The sequence below is a fragment of the Odocoileus virginianus genome, chromosome 18 (genome assembly GCF_023699985.2).
Source record: "Odocoileus virginianus isolate 20LAN1187 ecotype Illinois chromosome 18, Ovbor_1.2, whole genome shotgun sequence".
In the NCBI taxonomy this organism is placed as follows: domain Eukaryota; kingdom Metazoa; phylum Chordata; class Mammalia; order Artiodactyla; family Cervidae; genus Odocoileus; species Odocoileus virginianus.
The window spans coordinates 47587643-47615296 of NC_069691.1; the positions used below are offsets into that span (position 1 = coordinate 47587643).

Here is a 27654-nt window from a genome sequence, read left to right on the forward strand (position 1 = left end):
TAAGAACAAGCAAATGAGGCTTTTTATTCAGAGTGTGCTACAGCAAGGGCCTCAGCCCCCATCACTGGCATGTGGCTGAAACTCAGGCAGGCAGGGAGTGGGAAGGCTTTATAGTCCAAAAAAAAAAAAAAAAAACCATCATTTTGCTCTGATGGGAGGAGGTTGGCAATGGGATGCTGGAAGCAAGCTAACTAGAAGTGGGGGTGTCTTATGTGACTGGTTTGGGGAATATATTTGGCTTTCTGTGGTTGGTCCTGAGTTGGAAGCAGGGACAAAAAATAGAGAAGTAGTTGATCAAGTCCTGACCATTCCAGGCTGACTGGTGCAGAGGTTATGGGTAAGAATTCTTTTATCTTATTTGCTCTGGCCATTGTCCCTTTGTCCATACTCAGTTTCTGGTTGGGCACCTGGATCAGACGGGGAACTGGATGAGGCTCCAGGTATGTCTCTAGTGAACAGCAACATCACCACGTCAGACACATCTGTCTCTTACTCTGGACTGGACTTCTGCCTCTCCCTCTTTGGGGCAGAACCTCATCCACCTTATCATTATTCCCAGTGTCTCCCATGTTGTTGGTGTTCAATGGATGCTTGGTAAATCTGAAGAACAGACAAAGGAGAGGCCAGGGAGCTTCAAAAAAGCTTCAAAAAAGGTTTCAGAGTAGTCCAGTGACTGAATAGGAGGCTGAAATTCAAGGGGAATTTAGGTGCCAAATGATGAGGGAATTTTTATTCTATGCCAGAATCCTCGATTTTTCTCTTGAAAACATTTCCTTTGTGGAATTTAAAATTGAAAGAAGGGAATGTTTCCTACAGGATCCTTGTAACAGGGAAGCGAGGGAGTGCTAAAACTCTTAGCTTTGTGTTTTCTGGCCAAAAGCAGTATGCAAGTAGAGATATAAAGTTACAAGTTGACAGGAGTTTTTGTTACTCTTGTTCAGTCACTCTTGTGGCCGACTCTGTGACCCCATGGGCTGCAGCACGCCACGCTTCCCTGTTGTCCTTCACCATCTTCCGGAGTTGGCTCAAACTCATGTTCATTGAGTTGGTGATGCCATCCAACCATCTCATCCTCTGTCATCCCGTTCCTCCTGCCTTCAATCTTTCCCAGCATCAGGGTCTTTTCTAATGAGTTGGCTCTTTGCATCAGCTGGCCAACGTATTGGAACTTCAGCTTCAACATCAACCCTGCCAATAAATATTCAGGGTTGATTTCCTTTAGGACAAGAGTTTCAAGCAGGACCAAACATCAGGTAAGATGAAACTAAACTGTGGATACATGAGTTCTCTGTGAAAACTCCCTTCAGTTCGTTTTTCTGTGTTGCCAGACTAATTCATGGAACCAAAGTCTAAAAGCCCACAGGGTCTCACCTTAAGCTAATTAAAATCATAATACCTTATAAAATGAAATGGAAAGATGGTAGGCAAGAGAGTAATATAATCAAATATATGTTTTAGATGCATTACCCAAACTGTCACATGGGATTGGATGGAGAGAGCGATATGGGAAACTGTCCTCAAAATAGTTGGAGAGAGAAGATGGGGCTTGAACCTTGATAGAGCAGAGATTAAGATAAGAGATGTGTGTTTCTTGGACTCCAGAGACTTGATGAATGACTGGGTGTAGGGAGAGCAAGGAGGACTTAGGGATGACTTGTGGATTTTGTAATTAGGCAACCGGGAGGCTGTTAGTGGAGAAGGAGGAGTTTCAACATGCGAGAGATTCCAGTTAGGGGCAATGTTAAGTTTGCAGTGTTCAGGGGACATCAAAGAATTGCACTGTAAGACTTGAGGCTATGTTAGTGAACGAAACAAAGGTCTGTCATTGTTGAACTTACAGTTTAGCGAGGAGGAACAGACACTAAACATAAGTAAATGATATATTATATATCAGAATGTAATCAGTACTGAGATAGGCCAGGACCTGGACCCTTAACTGTAGTGCTTAGACCTGGACAGATGTCTCCCCAAGCAGCAGAATGCAGAGAGACTAGAAGGGACTAAACATAACTGCATGTTTGGGCAGTTTGGGCAAATTATGAACTGTTGTGGTCCATGCGTGGGTTGGAAAAGAATTTCCAGATAGGAGGCAGAATGAGAGGAGAATAAAGTTTATTAGAGTGGGAGATGCTGTTAGAACAGTGGGCTGGCTCAAGGGAGAACCGAACCCTTTGCAGGTTAGCAGCCAATTTTTATAGCCTCAAGACAGAAAATTCCTACCGGAATGGTGGCATTAGGTGATTGGTTAGGATGCTATAGGGTGGAGAGTAGGGTGGGCACTTTACGTAATGTGGGGTCAGAAAACTGGCTGGTGTAGATCTGGAGGCTGAGGGCAACAGTTGCTATGGGGTTTGGTCACTTCCAGAGATTTTTATCCTGTGACCTTGGTACAGGGCTCCACATGAACAATAAGATACAATAAGACCAAAACCCAACTAGCACTTCTGAGGTGCCAAGAACAAAAGCAGGTACTACATGATCCTTGCACACAGCACCATCAGAAGGGTGAGCCAACCACCTAAGCCACGCCCTCCGCTTCCACTCACCACCCACCGATCTGCCCTCACCCCATTTAAGGAACAAGCTCGGCCCCCTACAGAGAATGAACTAGGGAACCTACTACTAGTTTTCTTCCCCTGGTGTCCCAGTAAAGCCTTGCCTGAGTTCCTGCTCTGGCCTCTTATCAATTTCTATCTAAAGAGTCCAAGGGAAAAACTAGAGCAGAATGGGGCATCAGCAGTGGTGGGGGAGGAATCGGGGCAAGCTGCCCTGTAAAACAGGGTGATCAGTGTGGGCCTAAATGAATTAGCAAAGACTTGAAGGAGTTAGCCAACTGCATATCTGGGGGTGGGAGTAAATACTGCAGGAAAAATGAACTGTAGACAACAGGAGGGAGGGGCAGAAAATAAAGGTGAGAGAGGTAATGAGGATGGGGCGCTACTCATACATAAAGCTTTTAGACTCTCATAGGAACTTTGGCTTTTATGAATGTAATGGAGAGACACTGCAGGTTTTTAGGCAGTGATCTGATCTGCCTTAACATTTTAAAAGGATCATTGCTGTTAAAATAGATACGGGGGTTGGGGGCTGGGATAGCAAGTACCTTGTAGGGCTTTTGAGAGCACTTTCCATATCATCTTTGGATACGGTGTAGAGATTCTTAAAATCCTTTTCTGGGACTAAATTTAAGTGTGCTCGGCAGCCTCAGGCTGATCCCATCCAGCTAGGTGCGGCTGCGCCGAGTGCGTCCGGGAAGAGCAAATCTGGTCGGCAGACGAACATGTGGAGGGCTTATTGACAATCATATTGGACTCCCACCCGCTGGGCTTTAAGATGAAGTCAGGCCGGTGCCGGTCTCCAACGCCATGAGCTCCGCCTCGGGGTTTCGCAAAGCGAGGGTTCACTGCCCCAGATCCGCGCAGGGCAAGTAGAGGAAAACAAAGGCCCGCCTCCATTACGAGCGCCAATCCCGCTCTCCCGCCCCTTTCTCACCCTCCATTTAGCCTCTAGGATGTGGTCCTCACGCCAGACTCATGCCGCCACCGATTGGCCAGCGTCTTACTGGTGCGAGCGGCCCTAGCCAATCGACACCCGTCAGTCCACCCCGCGCGCCCACCGGGAGCGGCGCGAGAGCTGGAGGCCCGTTGTAGTTGGTGGGGGAATGGGCGTGGCGCCGGCGCCGCGTTGGGTTTGGGTCCGCGTCCGCCCCGCCCCGCCCCGCCTTCTCACCGCACCTCCGCAGCCTAATCCTTCCTTGAGTGCGGGAAGGGGCCGGGCTGAGGTATCGACGAGGTGAGCTCAGGGATCCGACCGTCCGCTGCCGCCAGCATGGAGTTCGTGAAGTGCTTGGGGCACCCCGAGGAGTTCTACAACCTTCTGCGCTTCCAGATGGGGGGCCGGCGGAAGGTGATACCCAAAATGGACCAGGTGGGCTGAGCATCCCTGCATCCCCGCGGAGTGGGGAGGCTGTGCGCGACCGCTGACTTCTGGGTCTGACCCGCAGGGCCCAGAATCGAGCGCAGAGGTTGCGGCCAGCGAGTGCCAGACCCCTCGAACTCCCTCCTTCCCTCCGGGGAGCAGACCCCTATCACGTCAGGCGGCCCCACCTGCCAAGTTTGGTACACCTTCCGTTACCCCAATATTTGGCTCGGCTGCCCTTAGTCTCCTAGGCATTCCCCCAACCCCCAAGTTGTCTTGCTGCTTAAAATGTGTGTATTCGTTCAAGACATTGGTTTTCAAGTAGTTTGGCTTCACATTCCGTTCTGTCCCTGAGATTGATTTTTTTATGTGTTTTAATACGTGGGTTACACAACCGAGACTACATGGGTAGATTAAATGGGAGAGGACGTGTGAAAGAATTTTGTGAACATAATGAACTGTGCAAATATCGTCAGGAATACCTTTTCTGGAATGAAACCTTACTCATTCTTACAGTTTTCAGTTGCACCACCTCCATACGCTTCTCCCCCGCCTTTCCTGCAGTCTGAGCAGTCCCTTCGTCCTCTGTGCTCCCTCAGTTTTTTTAGAACATTTATCTACTCTTGCAAGTTCTAATTAGTTTTCTGTCTGTCTGTCTGTTGATTAGCTACACTGTTGGCTCTTTGAAGGCCAGACTTGGTTTTGTTTATATTTCATCTGCCTCACTCCTGTACCCTTTGTTCAGTGAATTTACAATGAATAAATACGGTATTTATTCCAACAAGAAACTCATTAAGTGATTTTTAAATGAATAGACACATTCAACTGAATTAGTGGGGTTATATCAAAAGTTATAAATTCTTTTCCCCAATGGAAACATCACAAATACTGTCCTTTGTTTAAATCTACTCTTAGTTGTCCTTAAATACTGTAATTTTCCATCAGAAAAATTTTCCCTTTGTGATGTAACTCAGAATCCTTCTCCTTCATAGTCTAGCTTCTGTGAATGCTACCTCTGTTGACCACTCAGTAGATATTTATTAAACATCTATTCTCTTTTAGGCTTTATGCTGGGGGCAGAAGGGTAGGATAACATTTGTAGACAAATTAGACACCCAAAGAGCTCATTGTTTTGTCGGGTCGATAAAACTGTTCATAGAAAACTTAGGCAGGCACCATAATGAGATGCCTTTTCATGTTACCTCTGACCCTCCCTCAACCATTTTCTCTAGCACTGTTTAATCTTGTATCAGCCCCATAGTCTTTTATCCTGGTTATTTGTGGATAGGTTTATGTTTCCAAAGTCCCTTTCAGAGTTAAGAGTCTGTTTGATTCCAGATTTTAAGCTGTTTGAGAACAGGAGTCTTGTTTGATGTACCTTGATGCAGTGCCCTCAAGAGACCGCTAGCTTTGAAAACAAAAGAAACTCAAGTAACTATGGCAGAATATATATAGTACATGCCCTAAAGAAATTTACAGAAGGGAAAAGTCACCTCTGATTGGGATGGGGGTTAATTTTTTAAGGGATGCCTAAAGGAAATACCGCCTTAAATTGCCCGTATGCCTTGGTTGATACTTGTTTAATTAGGAGATTCTGGCTAAGAGCTCGTAGGTGGTCCTTTCCTGAAATTGTTTGGAAATATTTATTTTATTGTATATTTGTGTGTTTTGAGGGGGTAGAAAAATTCTGTTCCCTGTTATCAGATGCTGCCAGGGATCTGTGACCCAAAACAGAAAAATAGCCACTGCTTTATAATCCAAGATGTACAGTTTCCTGGATACTTCCTGGGACAGGTAATTCACTACCTCTGGAGACTGGCCCCGTCCAGACAGTTCTGGTTTTTACAAAGTGTTTCTTAACAAGAGTTGAACTTTTACTCTTGGTTCACCCTCTGGAGTCAAGAGAGTCTAATCCTTGTTTTGTAATATGCCATTTGAGTATTTTAAGGCAAGTCTCATTCTCTCCAAGAATACTGATAAACAAGCCAAATGTTCTGTGTTCTGCCTGTAGTTATTCATTATATGTTACTTTTTCCAGGTCATTAGCCAACCTGGTCTCTCTCACTTTAAAGTCTAGTATTCAAAACTGAACAATATTCCTTAGGTGTGATCTGGTTATTTCAGAACTTTCAATTCCTTTCTTATTGATGCTGTATTTCTAATTAACATAACTCATAATTGCTTTAATTTTTAAAAATATACTTTATTTATAAAATGTTTTTATTTTATTTATTTTTTTAGAGCATGCTCTGCAGCCTGTGAGATCTTTGTTCCCCAACCAGGGAGCAGACCCATGCCCCCTGCATTAGGAGCCTGAAGTCTTAACCACTGGACTGCCAGGGAAGTCCCTAAAATATTTTAAGTGAAGAGAGAAAAACTGAAAATACTGTAACAAACTGTTTTTGATTCCATCATACTGACAGTCATTAAGGTGATGAGCAACAGATTCACATTAAGCAAAGGGTGGTGCAGATTCAGCTGAAAGCTGAACACACTTTGTGTGATGGACACAGACAGGAAACTGTGTACCCTCAGTTCATCCCTGATGTACAGGTGTACAAAGCTTAACCTAGGGAACTTCCCTAGGTTCCAGTGCAGGGGGCGAGAGTTTGATCCTGGTTGGGGAACTGGGATCCCAGGCACACGTGCAGTTTGGCCAAAAAAAAAAAAAAAGTTAACCTAGGAAATGCCAAGTCATCTTAAGTTCATTGAGATTTCAGGAAATTTTAGTGAAGTAGAACCATTTTACAGCAAAAAGTTTTCTGAAAAAATGCTTTGTAATGTGTAGGGCCTTGAAGAAGTATTAGATTTAGATTAGTGGTGAGGATCATCCGTGTGTAAAGCCAGTATGAGCCATGTCATTTGGTAAGACTGTGCACAGTGTGTGGGGCTGAGGAGTCCAAGTTAGAAGTACATTGTAAAGGGTGTCGGTCCAGTGGCTAAGACTCCTTGCTCCCAATGCAGGGGTCCCAGGTTCCAACCCTGGACAAGGAACTGGATCCCACATGCCGCAATTAAGGTCCAAAGATCCCATGTACTGCAGCTAAGACCAGGCACAGCTAAGTTAATAAATAAATGCTTTAAAAAATAAATAGATAAAGGGATTTAGAAAAAATTGTTAAAAAAAAAAGAGGTACATTGTAAAGCAACTGTACTCCAATATAAATTAACTTTAAAAAAAAAAAAGAAGTATGAAGTGCAGTGGGTGCATGTGGGAATCCTGGAGCTGAGCTGTGTTAGTGGAAGCAGGCAGTGGTCAAATGCACCCGTGACATGATGAAAGCAGTATTTTGGGAACAGTAATTTGGCAGGTGAATGGGATTAGGGGATTATACTGTGAGTTAAACTAATCAAATTAATAATAGACAGCATTTGAGTTTTTCTATGTGCTAGACTTGAAGTCTATTATCAGTTAGCTTTCACTGGGTAGCCACCCCAAAACAGGGTTACCTAATTCTGGAGTCTGGTTGCACAATAGTATGACTACTTAACACTGTTGAAGTGCCTGCTTACAAATGGTCAAGATGGTCAAGTTCATGTTATGTATATTTCACCACGACTTGCCTGATGGCTTAGTGGTAAAGAATCCACTTGCCAGTGTGGGAGACATAGGTTAGATCCCTGGGTCTAGACCATCCCTTGGAGAAGGAAATGGTAACCCACTCCAGTGTTCTCGCCTGAAAGATCCCATGGACAGAGGAGCCTGGTGGACAACAGTCCATGGAGTCGCAAAAGAGTTGGAAACGACTTAGTGACTAAACAACAATGTATTTCACTATAATTTAAAAAACCAAATTCAGTGACTTAAAATAACACCTGTTATTTAGTTCACAGTTCTCTAGGAGAGCTGGGGGCTTCTGGTCTGTTCCAACTTGGGGTTGATTTCTACCGGGTTTGCTCAGTTGGCCAGTTGGCATGTGGCTGGACCATGTGTGATTTACAGACATAGGCTGGGGACTCTGTGTCACATGCAGCCTGTTGGCCTGGGAACTCTCTGCTCTTGATTGGAATTGTGCAAACCCTAGTGTGCACACACTCTTGAGCTTTATGCTTGACTCACAGTTCCTGCTGTCTTATTGGCCAAAAAAAGGGGAGCCCACATGCAAAGAGGTAGAGAAAGACTCCTTCTGATGGAAAGAGCCACAAACTTTATGACCATTTTGTAATTTACCACACTTAGTTGATCTTGACAACAACCCTAAAGACATAAGAGCTATTGGTACTACCATTTTACAGGTTATAAAACTGTGACATAAAGTGGTTGAATTTTGAAGACCTTCCTGCTTCCACTCTGAAGGTCACCCCGGGATAAAGAGCACAGGTCTGGACTGGCCCCAGACAGCAGATCACATCCCAACACTGTCATGTGTGCTCCGGACACATCACAGGCACACAACAATTTCTGGTTTCTTCCCTTTCCAATTCTTTGCAATTCTGCTGTATAGTCCCTCCCTCCCTTACTCCCTTCCTTCTTTCCTATATTCATCTAACAGACATGGGACCACTGGTTGCATGCTTGATACTGTTCTAGGAGCTTGAGATTAAAGTGAACAAAATAGGTGAAGACCTTGCTTTTACAAACCTTACATTCTTGTAGAAGAGACAGAATGAAAAAAAAAAAAAGCAAATATATAGTATTTCACGTGGAGAGAAGTACTACAAAGAAGAAATGATAGCAGGACAAGGGAGCTGAATGTTTGGAGTCAGGGGACATCATTTATAAGGTTATGATTTGGGTCCAGACACTTACCTTGCATCTTTTTAACTTTTTGAAAAGTGAGATCCGGACTGTTGCCTCTCCTAGCTCTAAGGTCTGGTGAGCACAGAGCACGATATTTTACTGTGCTCAGTGGCTCAGTTGTGCCCGACTCTTTGCGGCCCCATGAACTGTAGCCCAGCAGGCTTCTCTGTTCATGGGATTACTGGAGTGATGGCACGATTACTGGAGTGAGTTGCCATTTCCTTCTCCAGGGATTATTTTGTTAGTTGTAGGTTTTCTGAGCCAGTTTTAATCTGTATGAAGCATTTTTTTAAATGGCTGAATGTACCTCAGAGAAAACAGGAATACCTATGGGACAGTGAAAAACCAAACTGAGGTGGGCAGTCTCCAGAGGTAGTGAATTACCTGTCCTGGGAGGTGTTCCAGAAACTGTATATCTTGGATTGTAAAGCAGTGACTGTTTTTGTGTTTTGGGTCACAGATGCCTGGCAGCATCTGATAATAGGGAACAGAATTTTTCTCCCCCCTCAAAATACAAATATATAATAACGTGTGTGCGCTCAGTCATGTCCGACACTTTGCAACCCCATAGACTCTAGCCCACCAGGCCCCTCTGTCCATGGGGATTCTCAGGCAAGAATATTGGAGTGGGTTGCCATGCCCTCCTCCGGGGGATCTTCCCAACCCAGGGATCTAACCCAGGTCTCCCGAATTGCAGGCAGATTCTTTACCCTTTGAGTCACCAAGGAGGCCCATTAATACTGGAGGGGGTAGCCTGTCCATTCTCCAGGGGATCTTCCCGACCCAGGAATCGAGCCAGGGTCTCCTGCACTGCAGGCAGATTCTTTACCAGTTGAGCTCTCAGGGAAGCCCATAAAATTAATAACAAAATATTTGCAAATAATTTCAGAAAAGGGCCACATACGACTTCTTCACTAAATATTGTCTTAGTTTCTCTCTTAGGTAACAAAGATGCTGGAGAGAAAGATGAATACTTAGCAGACCTGGAGGGCTGAGATTATTTCAATCATAGAAAGATTTGGCTGTTAGAGTTCAGGGTTCCCTAAACTTGATTTATCCTGAATTTTTAGAAGCACATCAATAAATCTGGAGGCATACTGCCAGCTGCATGCTGTGTGACGTCACTTAGCACAAAATGGAAAAAGTGTTTTCTAATCATGAAGTTCTGGCTTCCATCAAGTCTAAATACTATTATTTAGACTAACATCTTCTCTATTAAATCAAATCCTGACTGTATTACTTGTGGTCACTTAACTTTCAGCAACAGTTTCTTCATCCATAAAATAGACATAGTGGCTCACAATCTCTCAGTCACAATTTCCCAACTCCAAAACTGTCTAAAAACGGGTTTTTAATAAGTCTGGCTCAAAGTCTTTTGGTGGTATAATGTGCTTTGATTTAAAGTCATCCCACTTAGGATAAATATTCACTGTTGAAAAAATGTTCATAATCCCAGTTACAGGGAGCCACTCCACAGACAGGATATGTATGCATTTTATTCCCTGTCTTCTAAAACACTACAGATTCTGAGTTCTGCTACACATCTGGCCTTGAAGTCCTTGGGTAGACTGCAGGTCTGTATGATATCTTCTTTAAAGGATTGTGTAAGGATCAAGGATTTTGTTTGTATTGTGCTTGGCATATAGTTACCGCCCAATAAGTGGTAGTTATGACACTTGTTTCGTAACTTCAGTTCTCAAGTTTGTGGGGTTTTCCCTCCCTTCTGAGGAAACCTCTGTTGCATGAAGTCTGAACGGAAGGCTGTGGGGAAGGTTGGTCACCGTCCACTTGTGTCCTGGGAGGACAGTCCTGTACTTCTCACCGCTGCACACTCTTCCCCTCAATGCCCTTCATCCCTCTTCTCTCTCCCTGGAGAGTTCTTGGGAGCAGGCTCATCTCGGCAAAGGAGAACAGCAGGAGGCTCAAGGGACAGCTTCCCGCTCCCTCCCCCAGCCCCCCTTAGCTCACAGGAAGCAAGCAGTGGAAATGTTTGTAACAGTGACTTTTTCCATAGTGTGTTTTTTAGTTATATCTTCCCTGTATCTTCTTGGTAATTTGAGGAAATTGTTACAGATGTATTGAAACAAATAGGTGCCAAGAAAAAGACTGATGGCAGAAGATGAGAAGTGATTTAGTGACCTGGGTCGCTTTTAAAACAGGAGAGGGCGTTTTTGGAAAGGAGGGGCATGTTCTTATAGAGTGTTGCTCTTCAGAAGGAGTGCAATCTAACTTTGACATCAGCCCCCAAACCCTTAAGTGTAGCTGAGGATGGAAGCATTTGGCAGAGCAGGGAAAGGAATCAAGTTGTTTGTGAAGAGCTGGCTCAGAGCTCAGAAAAGAGCTGTTCCTTTTATTTATTGTGAAGTCTTTCCTCTCCACATTTTGAGAGAGGAGTTGATGAATTGCTCTTAAAATACTCTCTGAATTAATTAATTTACTCATCAGCCCTTCACTGAGTATTTTTATATGCCAGACTGTATGTCCAAAATGATTTTACTAATATATGGTGCTTAGTAAATGCTAATTTTTAATAATAATTTTAAATTGAATTTCACAATAAGGTGAAATTCTTATGATTTAAAAAAAAAGCTTTATTCTCTTGACAAAAGAATATGTATCCATGTTTGTAAATTTAGGAAATACACACAAATGAAAAGAACATAGTTTACCTGGACCCCAGCAAGGCCCCAAGTTTCACTGTTAACATTCCAAAGTAACTATGGGATTTACATATATATATATATATATATATATATATATACACACACACACACACACATATTCTTTTTAAACAATCCCCTTGTTGTTAGATATTGCAAATTATTTCCTGTTTCTCTCTTAAAAAGAGAGTGCAGGGAGACTGGTTGGAGGGGGTGGTATATGGGAACTCAATTCTCTCTGAACCTAAAACTGCTCTAAAATATAGTCTCCGTAAAAATAAATACAAAACAGCAATTCTTTCTGATATGGTTGCATATTAAAATATGGCTTTTTTTTTTTTTAAGAAACAGTTTTTGTCTTCCTTCAGTTCAGTTCAGTTGTTCAGTCATGTCTGACTCTTTGCGACCCCATGACCCTATGAATTGCAGCACGCCAGGCCTCCTTGTCCATCACCAACTCCCGGAGTTGACTCAAACTCATGTCCATCAAGTCAGTGATGCCATGGGGGAAGAGTAAATATAAAGTTCATAAAGATCTTTACAGTTCATTGATTTGAAAGGGAAAGATGATTAGAAATCTTTATAAAAGGAATAATTAGCTTTCCAGAGGATAATAGAGGTTTGTGTGTGTGCCTGCGTGCGTGCGTGCTCAGTCATGTCCAACTCTTTGCGACCCTTTGAACTAGTACCCTGCCAACCTCCTCTGTCCATGGAGTTTTCCAGTATACTGGAATATAATATGTATTATAATAAGTAGTATATAATATATATTATACAATGTATAATATACATAATATATACTATAATATATACTATACTATATTATAATTATAATACATAATTATATATAAGTAATATATAATATACTGGAATATAACAGTATAATACTGGAGTGGGTTGTCATTTCCTCCTCCAGGGGATCTTCCCGACCCAGGAATTAAACCCGTTTCTTTTGTCTCCTGCATTAGCAGGCAAGAGTTTTTACCACTAAGCCACCTGGGAAGCCCCTAATAGAGGTTTAACAGGTGTTAAAGTAAAACCAGAACAGGACAGTAGTTAAAGAGGTCAGAAAAGATTTTATTCAGAAAAGCGTTTGCAGTAGAGGAAGAGACTTCAGGATAGAACTGGGCTCAGTTCCGAACAGAGTGTAGGGGCGGGTGGATGGAAAATTACTAAGAGGAAACCTATGGGGTAAAGAGCATTCTGCCTGAACTACCTATCGATTTTTACTGGGGGCAGGCCGGGGCGCTAGGATAAGTGGGGGAAGAGGAACCCGGCCAGATAGTGAGGGTGATCATATATGGGTTATGGGGGATTCTGGCTAAACGAATTTAACCGCGTTCTTGCTAGAGCTGAGCGATGCAAAGATAAGCACCGAAGTACAAAGGTTGAGGATTCAGGGGAGCCTGGCTAAAGTTTGACCGAGGGGAGACTCCGTTGCAGGAGAAAGAGCAAACTTCTTAAAAGAGGACTGGGTTCCCTTAAACAGCCTATGGGTTCTGGGGAGAAGGGGAACTCAGGAAGGCGCGAGGTGGCAGTTTTCAGCCGGAGGCCGCGGGGCGGGGCTTACATCTGGGCCGGCTGCGGGCGGGGTTGTGGGGTGAGAGGGGCTGGCCGCGGGGTGGGCGGGGCCCGCAGGGGGCGGGCGGCAGGCGCCTGCTCGGTGCTGGGGAGCCCCATGCCTACTGCGGGGGAGGGAGAGCCCGTCCCGCCCCGCGGTGGGCGCCTCTTCGCTCGGCTCGGGTCTATGGAGGAAAAACTGCGCTGGCCCTGCGATTCCCATGGCCGCAGTCGCCTGCAGCACCAAGGCCATGTCCCTCTTCAAGAGGACCTTGGTGCTGAGTCCCGGCGCGGCACCCAGGGGCGCGGGCACCCCCTCGCGCGGCTGCCCCTTGCCTCCCGCCGCCTGGCCGTCCAAGGACCGGCCTCGGGGAGAGGGCGTGTGCGGCCGGCTACGGAGCCCCGCGGCAGCCGGCCGCTCGCCCCAGCCCCACTCCAGCACCTCCGCGTCTCCCACCGCCCTGTGTCTCCTCTGCCCGCAGGACTCGCTCAGCAGCAGCTTGAAAACTTGCTACAAGTACCTGAATCAGACCAGTCGCAGTTTCGCAGCTGTTATCCAGGCGCTGGATGGGGAAATGCGGTGAGTGGCGGAGGCTGCAGTTTTTTACTTGGGGGAGGAAAACTTTGCCAGAGGCCTGCAGAGTCATTCGAAGCTACTTTTTGACACAACTCCTAGCGTTGCAGTCTTGGTGCTGTGGCTTTGCCAGAACGTGCCCCAGTGGGTGAAGGAAATGTTGGCGGTTGAAACGCGCCTGTGTTTACTTTGGGCCCTTCCAGGCACCTGGCCATCTCATCGTGTCCCTGCCCAGTTGTTTGCGGTGGGGAGGGTGGGGGCGGGGGTGGGGGGGGGGTGATGTTTATTAACTTTTTTTAGTCCTGGCCGCTGGACCTATCTCTGAGCGGCTCAGTCATGTATTTTCCTTGGTTTCACTTAGGCTACTTTGCATTTCTAGTATATTGGGTTAATTATTCTGAAGTTGCCTCTGTGCAGATTATATACATGACTTAAACCAATTGTATGATAGTATTTGGGCTTCCCAGGTGGTGCTAGTGGTAAAGAATCCAAGAGACTCAGGTTCAGTCCCTGGGTGGGGAAGATCCCCTGGAGAAGGAAATGGCAACCCACTTCAGTATTCTTGCCCGGAAAATTCCATGGGCAGAGGAGCCTGGAGTCCATGAGGCTGCAGAGAGTCAGACACTACTGAGCCAGCCAGCCATACATGATAGTATTTAGACTTGAGATGTTATTATGTCTTTTGAGTTTATTTTATCTGCAGAATAATAGTTCTGTCTACACATTTGGTCTTTCTACAGTTCTTCATTAGTTAAATGTAACTCATTCTGGGAGTAGTAGTGACATCCAGTGACATTTTTTATTTTTATAAATTACAGAAGTCCATTGCTCCCATCTAAGAAAGGAAAGCTAAGAAGTTGCATTAATTAGGAAAAGCTTTGGATATCCTTTCAGTGGTCTCTAGAGTTAAGAGTGTAGGAGGGTTTTCAAAATGGCCTGGCAAAAATGAAATGGGATTTTGAAACAGTGTCTTTGAATGTTTGTTCCAGTGTATTAGTAGTTATTCCTTTCTTACAGCCATGCAGTATGCATATTTTATCTGGTTCTCCGAGCTTTGGACACGCTGGAAGATGACATGACTATCAGTATAGAAAGAAAAGTGCCACTGCTACACAACTTCCACTCATACCTTTATGAGCCTGACTGGCGGTTCACGGAGAGCCAGGAAAAGGACCGACAAGTCCTGGAGGACTTTCCAACGGTAGTAGGACTAGTGGGGTGCAGTCGTGTGCATGATTGGTGGGGTGGCTGTCAGCCAGCTTGTGTGCCTGGTTGTCACTGTTTACTTGCTAAGTTGCTTTTGCGACCCCGTGGACTGTAGCCCACCAGGCTCCTCTGTCCATGGGATTCTCCAGGCAAGAATGCTGGAGTGGGTGGCCATTTCCTCCTCCAGGGGATCTTCCCAAACCAGGGATCAGACCTGTGTCTTCTGCACTGGTAGGTGTATTCTTTACCACTGAGCTGTGAGCCTGCAGGGACTGCACACCAGCAGTCTCAGGACAGCATAGCATAACGTGGCGATGGTGCGTCAAGCCAGACTTTCTGGATTGGCGGCCTCACACTCTTGCTCACTACCTGGTGCAGCATCACATAGTCTGCCTGTGATTCCATTTCTTCATCTATAAAGTAGATTAAAAGCCCCTGTCTCCTAGTATGTTTTCGAGGATGGAAAGAGTTAATGAAGGTGGAACTCTTAGGCAGATGTTATTTGCTGCTATGGTTACCAGGATGATGTTGGTAGTCCAGCGTTTCTTCCTGTGGAGAGAGCTCTCAAATGCCGGTGTCCTGAAAGATGCGTTGTCCAGTCTGTGCATGCACGAATGCAGCCCGGGTGTGCCACACTGCTGGCCCCTGGAGCACCCTGAGTCTGGTGGTAAACCGTACGGCTCACAATGGGTGGCGGCTGTGGAGTAGGGAGTGGGCTGTTTGCACCTGGACTGAGTGAGCACTGAAGCAGGATGACCTCTGTCATCCGCAGCTGTGTGAGCTTGGATGCGCTCATTAACTTCCTCATGCCTGAGTTTCCTCCTCTGTAAAGTGAGAGCTGTGAGGCCTGATTGAGTTTATACATGTAAAGTACTTAGAGTAGTGTCTGGTACATACTGAGTGTTCTGTAAATATTAGGTATGTAGTCCATTCTGTTGGAGTAAAGTGGGTACTAATTAAAATCTTGAGCTTTAGAAAATTCCACAGATTTCTTTTATGCATGTGCCTAGATCCTACTTTTCTAGGATTTGCATATCTTATGACATAAATAAGCGATTCTTCCATACCTTACAAATAAAGGTTTGATTTGGCAACATCTCAGTGTTCCCTAGGGCTTCCCAGGTGGCTCAGTGGTAGAGAATCCACCTACCAATGCAGGAGTTGCAGGGTTTGATCCCTGGCTCCAGAAGATCCCCTGGAGAAAGAAATGGCAACCCACCTCAGTATTCTTGTTTGGGAAATCTTCCAGAAAGAAGAGTCTGGTCGGCTACAGTCCATGGGGTCGCAGAGACTCAGACACGATTGAGTGACTGAGGATGAGCAGCAGAGGCTTTCTAGAACAACCATTGTGTGTGATGGGTTAAGTTACAGTGCATCTTTTTCACCTGGTGCTAGTGGAGACTTGTAGTCTTAGAGATCTACCTCCAATCATAGCTTGAGGAATAACAAAGCCTTACTTTTAAATGATAATAGCAACAATAGCATTCATTTATTGAGCTATGAATTATGAAATGCATTTCATTATCAATTCATCATCTTCTTTATTTTATATTAATGGAGTTTAACATGTAATGTCTATGATACACTGTTCCCCATGTTTTGTATAGATGAAGAAACTGAGGCACAGTTTTAGTTTTAAGCCCCTTGCCTGAAATTACCTGTGAAGTTAAGTGGCAGGACCAGGATTCAAATCCAGAAGGGCTGCCTCCAGAACCCTCATACTCAATTCCTGGTACACTTTACTGTCCCTTTAAAAGATGGTTAAAAGGAAAATTTTGTGATTTGAGATAGTAGCATTGAAACATATACATTACCATATATAAAATGGATGGCCAGTGGGAATTTGCTGTATGATGCGGGGAATCCAAAGCCAATGCTCTGTGACAACCTAGAGGGGTAGGCTGGGGAGGGAAGTTCAAGAGGGAGGGGACATATGTATACCTATGGCTGATTCGTGTTGATGTATGGCAGAAACCATGACAACATTGTGAAGTAATTATCCTCCAACTAAAAATAAAATTTTAAAGAAAGTAAAACTTTGCATATAGGTGAAGTGTTTTTATCATAACATCCCAAGGTTTATTATTAGGGAGGGTTCTGTTTACATGCTCCTGTTACCCCTGCTGGGGATCTGGCCTTTCTCCATGATAACAGTGGGCTCTCTTTGGTGTCTTCTTTTCTCATACTTAGCATCACTAGAGAGTGACCTGGGGACCAAAAAGTGTACTATGGGTGGGAAACAGAATCACCTGGAGGGACAAGAGAAAGCACCTCCTGGCTGACCTCGCTGGGCAGAGGTCCCTCCCTCAGATTTCTGGGAAAATGGAGAGCTCTGCATTGTCACTCCTTCCCAGACATTTGTTTTCATGTTCTATACAACGAGGTAGTAAGTACCAAAGAGCTGAAATTGGTTCACATTCAGCAGTGAAGTGTTTATCTCGGAGGGTTTGTTTTCAAGCCTAAGCTGCCCCTCCCCCAGCTGGCTGTCCTTGCCCCTTTTATAAATAGAACTGACCCAGCCCAGTTAGCTGTTGAAAGACCAGGTCCTCCCGAGATTCAGGGATTCAGATGACCTTTGGTAGAGTCGCTGGTTTGCTTCAGTCCACGTGGGAATTGCCTTTGGGCTTTGTCTTGGAACAGCTGTTCTGGAAAGAACAGTTCTGGAGAGATGGGATTGATTTTACAGATTTTAGGGGTTTAACAGAATAATCCTTAGTATCTTAGGCTTCTGAGCTCTTTCAGTGCCCTGCAACCAGCTGAGTTTCCCTCAGGTCCTTAAATTTAGGTGTTTCCTGAGGGAGTTTTTCTAACCTTTCTGTAAATGTAGACCAAGTATTTCTCACTCTTCAGATCCTTAGCAAAGTCTGTTCACTACTTTTCATATTTTGTGGATAGTATATTATTTGAGAAGTGTCATGGTATTTTGTATTTTGACAACCTACAAGCACTTCTTTGAACTTAAGCTAGATACTTATGCAGTAGTGATGAATTTTAAAAGCATCAATAATACTTTTTGATATTAAAGCTTGGGCTATGGGAAAAAAAAACCAACATTTGATAGCCTGCCTCAGATTGAACTAAACTGAGTTGTTTAAGAAATTAGAAAGTGTAGCCTTTATAATGGGGAAGACACTATAGCTTCATGGCATGAATTCAGAAACTGATGATGGAAAATGGTTGTCTGGTCTCCTCAGGGGAATATAAGCTCTTAGGGCACGTCACCTGCCGACTGTGCACCCCAGTACCCACAAGTGCTTGTTGCATAGGGAGCACCCAAGACTGCACAAACGAATCTTCATTATAATGAGGCTTGTCTGAAAATGAGGTGTTCTTCCTAAAATTCTTACACTTAGGTCCAGTTTTATGTTGAAGCATCTCATTTCTCATTAATGGGGAAGATGAGCCTATAATAAGACTTTGCATCTTCCTTTGAGTCTAGAAACTAGCATTTTTATACCCTTCTATTTTAACATTTGTGAAGTTTGCTGGGCTTATTATTCAGTATGTAGAAACATAACATAGATGTAGGCTTATAGCAGGATCATTTGGGAGTCTTCACTAACAAGTTCTATTACAGCTTTGCTTTACGATCCGTAGGTACCATGTTGGTTCCCAGTTTTACTACGTGTTTCATATTTTCTGTTTTTCTATGACCTCCATTTCAGATCTCCCTGGAGTTTCGAAATCTGGCTGAGAAATATCAAACAGTGATTGTCGACGTTTGCCAGAAGATGGGCTTTGGGATGGCGGAGTTTCTGGATAAGCGCGTGACGTCTGAACGGGAGTGGGACAAGGTTCGTGTCCCTGTGGAGCATTGTTGGTGTGGGTGGCACCAGTGAGCTCGCAGTGCCCACCATGGTGTTTAGGATGAAGAAGAAGTGGTGGTTTTACAACCCAGTGGTACTGTCTCCTCATAAACACTGCACAGTCTTATGTTACCACGGGGTTGTTTCTGAGGACTTAATACACAGAGCTTAAAACATATCCCCATTATATTAAAAAAGAAAAGCCAGAAAACAAGTACTACCATGACATTCTTTTACAAAATGAAGGTTTTGAGACACTGCAAGATCTTAAAATGTCTTCAAGATTAAACTCTACTTAGTATTCTACTTTCTGTTAGAATATTCCTTATTCCCTCAGGGCCTTCACTCCCAATTTCAGATGTCAGAAAGTTTACTGTACTCTCTTATTTTTCCAATAACCTTTTATTCTAGAAGCAGTGCATGTGCATTGTACATATATATATATATATATATATATAAAGATATAGAAAATATAGTTAAAAAAAAGAAGAAATATCACATGAGCTAGAGATCACAGATCTCTGATGAGCCAGAGATCATTTTTGTTAAATCTTTTGTGTTCATCCTTCTTGGAATGTCTTTTACTCCTTACATGTACATGGTATATAATGTGTGTGTGTGTGTTTACAGCAAAATGAGGTCTTCTACAGTCTCTTTGGAAGCTGGTTTTTTTTCACAGCTAACGATTTCTAGTATCCCAGTTCAGTGAAAGCTTCACTATTACAGCACTCTACAAACTCTCTTTCAGTACTGTCACTATGTTGCTGGGCTGGTGGGAATTGGCCTGTCCCGTCTCTTCTCGGCCTCAGAGTTAGAAGACCCCTTAATTGGCGAAGACACAGAGCGAGCCAACTCTATGGGCCTTTTCCTGCAGAAAACAAACATCATCCGTGATTATCTGGAAGACCAGCGAGAAGGAAGAGAGTTTTGGCCTCAAGAGGTAACAGCTTCAGGGCCTTTGGGGAGAAAGAATTTTGAACGCTCTCTGACAACAAACCATTAAATCCTGTTGGTTGCAAGTGACAGAAACACAAATCAAGGTCCGTTAGACAACACAGGAGAATGTGTAGACTAGGGTAGGATTTAGTTTGCTTCGGGGAGATTGGCTGCATCCATCTAGGGGTTCAGGCTGTGTCCCCTTTCTCTTGGACAGGCTTTCTCCATGGTGGGTATAGCGTCCCGTGACTCACTCAGAGGCTTCATTCCTATGTCATAGTTTTTGGATTTTCCCAGATTCTCACCAAAGGAAAAAAAAAAAAAGATGAAAAACTCAAGTTGTACCCAAAACCTAGCTCATGGATAACGTGTCCAAAAGCACAAGTGACAGAACATCCCCAGGAACTCCAAAACACAAATGGGTGCAGACAAAACACCAACTCCACAAATGAAACTGGCAGAATCTGTGAAGCACAAAGCCAGAGCTCAGATCAAACAGGTGTTCCTGGTCAGACTGTGTGTGAGTCCACGAGGGCCGTGGCCAAGCCTGGAGGAGCTGGAGTGGACTGGCCCCCTTGAACTGGACTTGGACACTGACCAGCCAGGGTTCTCTTCCCGGATTGGGCCACATTGAGGAGTGAAATAAAAACTGAGCAGCTAGGCCTAAGAGAGACCTAAGTGACATCAGCCAGATATAACGCATGGACCTTGTTTGTTTAAGATCCTTACTGGAAGAAACTAAGTGGGAAAAAGTCAGACAGTGGGCCAGTATGGCTGCTAACTGGATAATCTGTATTAAACATTTATCTTTAGTTAACTTTTAGTTGTGATAAGATATATGTGCAAGAAAGGTTCCTGGTCTTTTAGAAATTCATAATAAAGTATTAAATGATAACATATCAGGATAAAATGATAAATACAATGATTATCGGGATTTTAAAATAATTTGGGGGCTGGGGTGGTGGAAGCCAAGTGTCAGTAACTGTTGAAGCTGGCGAATGGTTACATAGGTGCTCATTAACCTTTTTCTCCACGTTCTGCAGGACAGTTGAATACCATCAATCTGAGTGAGTTTAGGTGCAAGTTTAAGAATGGAAAACAAATTTGACTTTCCATTAAATCTGTTAGTCCTTTTAGGCCCAGTCATTTCTTTTGGGGAGTGTATAAAGTTACAATAAGTGTTATTCTTTAGGAAGCTTAAGAATACCTAAGAATAAAAGTATTTGCTAGCTTCAGAGAACCCTCTAAATAATATCATTAAAGATCATCAAACCAATCCTTTTGTTCAAGTTGAGGCTGTTATTTCACTTTCAAGTTACTAAGATCAAGGAGGGTAATGTTGTTATAGTAGACACTTGGCTCGTTTCCCCGAGATATGCTTGTTCAGTCATATTCTTATCAGAATTGGGAACATAACGTTAATCATTAATTATTTTGAGGCCTGGCCGCCTTGAGAATGTTTAACGTTTATCTTACAATGCAGTTGTAGCTGATTTTGTCATAGCTGGTTATTTTTTCAGAAGTAGACAATTGCCTTGCGAAAATCAGGAGGTCTTTTTGGCCTGAGGTCATCAAAGTATTGCTCCATCTGTGCTGCACTAATTGTCTCAAAGTGACACTTTCCCAAACACTTAACTTACTCTTGGTTGTGGTTAGACTTTTGAGTGTAGTTATAATCGCTATTATGTGGTGGTTAAAACAGATTCGGTCTTGATGAAAGGTGAGGCAGTGGCAAGATGGACTTTGTATATCATAGTTCTTAATCGCACAGGTCCTTTCATGTGGCTTGCACATTGTTCCCTTATGCATATGCTGACTTGTCTTTAATCTGCTTATATGTCCAGACTTGGAGCAAGTATGTGAAGAAGCTGGGTGACTTTGCTAAGCCAGAGAACATCGACTTGGCTGTGCAGTGTCTGAACGAACTCATCACCAACACACTGCACCACATCCCCGACGTCATCACCTACCTGTCCCGCCTTAGGAACCAGAGTATATTTAACTTCTGTGCTATTCCACAGGTATGGAGCGAGGAGGCTGATGAGGAGAGGGTGGGATGCCAGGGGTGGGGATAATGGAAGGCATTTACTGTTTTGGTCTGTGTATTTAGGAACGGAGAGTTCCTTAAAAGATGACTCTAGTGTATTTTCTTTCTTTGCCCCACAGCGGCCACACCCAGCTCAGCCTTGAGATTAATTTAGTCTGTGCTTTTCCGGAACCTTCTAGAACCTATTTTCCTGTCAGCTACTCTAAACTAGTTACTTTGATTCTTATCCTCACGATTTAAATTGAGGGCTTCAACTCCAGATTTTATGAGGAGTGCTGGGTGAAACACAGATGAAGCTGTTATTAAAAAGTCATAATTAAGCACTTAACTTTTGCTGTCCTTTTCCTAGATCTTGGGATAACAGAACATGAAACCTGAGCCTGTGAAACCTAGAAACTTAATTTTTAAATCCCTTCACCAATTATTTCAGTTTTTAACTGAAAGTTACAGGATTTAACTGATTTGGAAACTGGGTTTAGTCTTATTCTAATGACCAGTCTTGCCCAGTTGATGGAACTGAAATCTCTATGCTGGACTTATATATGTGTGTGTGCTTAATCGTGTCCAACACTTTGCGACCCTATGGACTATAGCCTGCCAGGCTTCTCTGTCCATTGGATTTCCCAGGCAAGAATAACAGAATGGGTTGTCATTTCCTTCTCCAGGGGATCTTCCCAACCCAGGGATCGAACAGGGTTTCCTGCATTGCAAGTTGATTCTTTACCACTGTGCCACATGGGAAACCATATGCTGGACTTAGGTTTCCATCTATCCTAGAAATAATTTACCTTTATGTATAGGAGACCATACCCCCTCCCACCCTACTTTTGTCCCCCACAACCCCCTGTACTTTTTTTTTTAATGTATAATGATGATGTTCATTGTAGGAAAAAGAAAAAATAGTGAAAATTTTTCAGATACTATTTTGGAATATATGTTTTTAAGATCTAATAATTCATTGCCTTAGCATGGAAAATGTTACATTGGATTGTGTGTTTTTTTCAAATAGAAAGGAACTTTTGTGACTAAATTATAGAATTATTCAGGACTGCAAAGGGTGCTTGATTCTGTGTGTTGCTGAGAAATGGAGGTGTGGGAGCCGGGGTTGTCTTGATGTGCTTTCTTTATGGGTGTTTTCTCTTGGTTAGCTGCATCTTGGCCCTTTGGTGCTCTCTGCCCATGTTCTCTTTTCCGTCTCGGGATGACTGGCTACAGTGCCGTTTCTCACATGTTTTCGTGAAATGAGATGAATGTGTTTTCTGTGTCTCATTATCTGTAGGTCATGGCCATTGCTACTCTGGCTGCCTGTTACAATAATCAGCAGGTGTTCAAGGGGGTGGTGAAGATTCGCAAAGGGCAGGCGGTCACGCTGATGATGGACGCCACCAACATGCCAGCCGTGAAAGCCATCATACAGCAGTACATGGAGGAGGTGGGTTCCGTGCAGTCATGTTGCTGCTTAAGCCTTCCTTCACAGAGGGGTGGTAGACGATCTTAAAAGCTCGCAACGTTACGGCATAAAGACACAGGTTGGTGGCCTTTATTCCAGAAGGATATGCACAGGGAGCTGACTGTTGGGGGCTTCCTGGTACCCTGGTCAGAGGGGATAAAGGAAACCAGGTCTTAACGATGGAGCTCCTAGGAGAATCATATTTGAGCTGGAAGATGAAGTTAGAGGCCAACCAGGCTTCTCCTCTTACGGCAGAGGCATGTGAAGTCAGGCCTGTGGCTGATGACATAGCTTCTGAGGGGATCCAGGATTGCAGGCCGCACTTCCTGACACCCCTTCCAGTACTTCATGTTACAGCAAGGACCTCAGTGGAGAAGCCGTCCTGGGGGATTTTGACAAAGGAAAACCATCAGGCTGCACCTATTTCTGAATTTTGTAATGTTGATCTCATTTCATATGCCAGAATGCATCCCATAAAACAGAGCATGCCTGTTCTAGGCAAATCTCCCAGCATTGGAGGGTGTAATATATGAATTGGTTCAAAAGAACTTTTTCTTAGAGGCTGGGGCTCTCTACTTGTCAGTCCCTGAGCATTACTTCTCAAGTGAGGTGATTCAGTTTCCTCCTCTTCTAAGGACATTTACTAGCGTCTGGAGGCATTTTTGATTGTCACAGGGGGTGTGGGTGGCTACCGCCTTCCTCTGCGTAGAGACCCGAGAGGCTTCGGTTTGTTCTTGTTGAAGGCTGAACTACTGCAGAAGTAGATGAAAACGTAAGACCTCCCTCCCCACAGGTCACCACTGCCCCTAGTTTTCTGATCCTTCCAGTCCCTGAGTTATGTTTTGATAGGGATAAGATTTATAAGAGCAGTTTTATCTAAAAATTCTAAATGATTTCCTCTGATTTCTATTGCGTATTACACATTTTCCTTGTATTTCTTCTCTGTCTTCCAATCTGCCAAGTTTAGATCTCTGCATTTCTGTGTGAGGCACTTATAGAAGGTATAAGAGATCAGGTTTTTTTAAAAATCCCAAATTCTTTTACTGACTAGATGAACATGTCCAGCCATTGATCAAAAAATACCTACTGATGAGACTTGGGACATTGGGGTTCACTGTTTAGCCAGCACTTACTTGGGACTTACTCTGTAATTGGCATAGCAGCCAAATAGGTGGGTGCTATTAGTATCAAGGAAATTTGAGGCCCTAATTCTAAATAGTGACATTTTAGGTACTGTTCCCATTTTATATAAATTAGAAACATGCTATGTAGTTTATAGTTCAGAGAATAGTTTTATAATTTTATTCTGATCATTGATTTTAGAAAATCATGTTTTTAAAATGTTGTAGGCAGTTCCATTGCTGTATTAGAATTCATATTTTATTAGATATTTTCCATCACTGCTGGATTTAAAGCCTAGTTGGGATTCATAGTTTGACTTAGGGCAGAGCAGGGCTGGCCGCACGCAGCTGGCTGACCCCCTGATCTCATAAATGACTTGATATTAGGACACAGCCCCATCCATTTGTTCCTGTTATTGTTTGTGGCTCCCAGGGCTGCTGAGCAGCAGGGCTGAGCAGCTATAACAGACAGGGCCCACAATGCTGAAAATACTTTTTTAGGCCCTTTAAGAAAAGTTTGCAGGGACGTCCCTGGTGGTCCAGGGGCTAAGACTCTGTGCTCCCCATGCAGGGGGCCCAGATTTGATCCCTGGTCAGGGAACTAGATCCCACATGTTGGCCTGTTGACTTGTCACAACTAAGACCTGTTGCAGTCAAATAAATAAATATAAAAAAGATAAAAAATTTGCAAACCTTTCATCCAGGGCATCGATTATTTTATTTAAAATCACTCTAGTGAAACTTAAGGTATTTTAGAGGAAATATTAATAGCCATAAATTTATTTGACTTAAAAAACTGAAGATTTCTGAGTCTCAAGGAATGGAATGTGAAATGGTCTTAATGTCAGCCTTAAGGACATTTTGTCAATAAAGTTTCAAGTGAAGACTTTTAGTATGAAGTCCACAAGTTGTTGGGCGTTTTGCTGGTGGCCGGATGTTAGCTCGCATCCTGTCTCTGCTCGCTGAGCACGAAAGACGGGAAGACGTTTACTCCTGAGGCCCCTGGTCGCAGCAGCAGTGCACGTGCAGGGAATCCAGGGCTCGCAAGTTTGAAGTGTGAAGGACGAGGTGGAGTGAAGCCCAGACCCCCTGAGCGGGGCAGCTGCTCCTCAGGGCCTCGTCCTCTGGAGCTGCCTCCACTGGAAGGCAGTCTGGCTACCTGGCAGCTGGTGAGAAGCTCCACCAGCTATTTTGGGACAAAAGCAAATGCTTAGGCAAACAGCCAGCAACTTTACTTCCTTCTCTGCTAAAGATGATTCCTTGGCAAGGACCAGCTTTTTCTAGCAGGTGGAGCTTCCTTTTGGCTGTGGTCTGTGCTCTTCAAACCCTGTGGATCCTCTCGACTCAGAGCGTGGTCCTGTGCCCCCCATCCATGTCTTCTGCGAGTGGGCTAGCATTTTCCTTCTTGAGTCAGAATGTGTCTATCGCAGGATGCCCAGGTGGCGCCTGTGAGCACAGTTTGAAGGGCAGGCAGGGGATTGGACGTCTGAACTCTCATCCCAACCCTCACGCTTGCGCTCCTTCCCTCCCGCCCTCCTCCCTGGCTACTCCACCCCAGCAAGGGTGATGGCTGAGAAGGTACCCGAGGAGGTCCTTGGCCAGACCTGGGCGTTCGGGGTGGGTGTTCTAGAAAAACTTAAGCCAAGACTTGGGCAGGAGGTGGGGCTCAGACTGGGGACAGAATATGGAAGCAGCGTTCCTGGGCAGAGGGAATGGTGTGAATAAGGAGGGGAACAGGAGCGGCATCGCAGTAGCATTTCCCTGCACCACGTCACTCTGCTTCAGCGTCAACAAAGAATGTGGATGCCACTGGCTCTTCGAGGTGCTGGGATAGAGCCCAATGGGACAGCCCTGCTGCCCTGGGAAGGGCTAGAGGGTCACACAGGCTAGGCTGATATCCTGCCTTACTGGGGAGTGGTTTGGGATTGTTACTTTTGTATTCTCCAAGCCTCAGTTTTCTCATTGGTCAAATGGGCATAAAATGCCTAGCTGTTGCAGATTGTTGCAAGAAGTGAGCACAGATGTTTATAAGGTTTCTAGGATTTATTATGTTTTCCTCTTTCTTCCACAGATTTATCACAGAATTCCCAACTCTGATCCCTGTTCCACTAAAACTCGGCAGATCATCTCCACCATCAGGACACAGAATCTCCCCAACTGTCAGCTGGTCTCACGGAGCCACTACTCACCCATCTACCTGTCATTCGTCATGCTCCTGGCGGCCCTGAGCTGGCAGTACCTGAGCACCATGTCCCAGGTCACGGAGGACTACGTTCAGACCGGGGAGCACTGACTGGCTCGGTCTGGAGACTGAGCGCCCCTCCTCCCCAGCCCCCATCTGGGAAACAGACTGACCTTCTCTTCAGGGATGGATGTGGGCTCCTCCTCTTTTCTCCCCTCCTGTTTTAATCCCTCAAAGAGTTCTGTGGGCCTGGACCTTTAGAAACTGTGACCTGTGGTGGAGAAAAAGATAGGATTAAAGGGAAAGGACACCTCAGCCACCTGTACTCACCTGTGCGGGGTGACTGACGCCGGACTGGACGTTCACGGCTGCCATCAGGGAAGTGGCTGCATCCGGGCCTGCAGAGGAGATCATACTTAGTGTGAATACAGGCTAGAGTTACAATTAAATGTATTTAATTCGAAACAACTTTTGAATACCTATCGCAGTAGAAAGTGAAGTGAGTTTTCTTTCCATTTGGTTCTTGTTTTTTTCATCATTTTGTTTCCTCCAGTGGACTTGAATGTAGCAGGTGTGAATATTTGTAGAGTTCTAGGAAATATTCCTAAGAATGCAGTCTGTCTGCTGCACATGAAGCCTAGGAGGCAACTTCTGGTGAAGTTGGCATCATTTCCTTGTTTAAAGGGAGTTTAGGTTCCAGGATTGCCGTTGGTCCCTTCATAGCAGGTGGGTTTCCAGTCAAAGCTAACGTTTTTGAGATTTTTATAATAAAGAATTGAATTATTCAGCGTTTCTCAAGGGTAGTTCACTTGAAGCCTGGACAGGCATGGCAGGTGTGGGACTTCAGGTATGGAGTTGGTGGTTGAGGGACGGTGGCAGGCTGCTGCCCCCAGAAAACTGGAAACACCCGGCTGCCCAGCCCCACACTGTTCCTGCCAGGAAGGGAGCAAAGGCGTCCCCTTCACTGGCCTGCTGTGCTTCTGGCCAGTTCTGTTAGCTGTGTTCAGACATTTTATTGAATTCAGATGTTATTTTCAGCTTTGGGCTTTTCTTGTTTCTCAAGAAAGGCAGATGTTTTTCTGGTGACTGGCACGAAAGCCGACTGGCAGTTAGCCCCGTTCCCCCAGCACAACAGTCTGTCTCCCTTTTCCCCCAGGCATTGCTGAAGTTTGGGCCGTGCCCATCCAGTGACTCCCTGAGTCTCAACACAGAGCCTGAGAATCCCTGTTGGAGGGCATGATAGAACTTTCCAGAAGCCAGGCTTTTGGTGTATACAGTGCACAGTCCTATTTTGCTTTGGCTCTTTATATAGTGAGTCGCCAAAAGAGGTTTGTTCCAGCAATAATTGGGTTCGCACTGCTCCACACATACCCACACTGATTCTGGTCATGTGGCCGCTGCTGGCCGTCTGATGATACACTGATGGTTAGTTTGATAATAGACTTGGGGTTCA

The 27654-nt window shown here is 44.5% G+C and overlaps 1 protein-coding gene and 2 long non-coding RNA genes across 4 annotated transcripts; 2 read left to right on the plus strand and 1 right to left on the minus strand.

Moving 5' to 3' along the window:
- Positions 1-3626, minus strand: LOC139039524 (uncharacterized). Its single transcript, XR_011492846.1, has 2 exons — positions 3104-3626; positions 1-1188 (listed from the first exon to the last, which is right to left on the minus strand). It is a non-coding gene; the product is annotated as an uncharacterized lncRNA (long non-coding RNA).
- Positions 3627-3670: 44 nt separating this feature from the next.
- FDFT1 (farnesyl-diphosphate farnesyltransferase 1) lies at positions 3671-26993 on the plus strand. Of its 2 annotated transcripts, XM_020877177.2 has the most exons (8): positions 3671-3927; positions 13362-13459; positions 14471-14654; positions 18325-18453; positions 19214-19405; positions 21246-21422; positions 22728-22880; positions 26091-26993. In XM_020877177.2, the coding sequence occupies exons 1-8, from the start codon at positions 3829-3831 to the stop codon at positions 26310-26312; spliced, it is 1254 nt and encodes a 417-aa protein (XP_020732836.1). In that variant the 5' UTR covers positions 3671-3828; the 3' UTR covers positions 26313-26993. The 2 variants fall into 2 exon arrangements, with proteins under 2 accessions (XP_020732836.1, XP_020732835.1); XM_020877176.2 differs by lacking the exon at positions 3671-3927 and having other exon boundaries at positions 13080-13459.
- On the plus strand, positions 3934-8546 carry LOC139039525 (uncharacterized). The gene is made up of 2 exons (XR_011492847.1): positions 3934-5002; positions 5623-8546. It is a non-coding gene; the product is annotated as an uncharacterized lncRNA (long non-coding RNA).
- Positions 26994-27654: the final 661 nt, after the last annotated feature.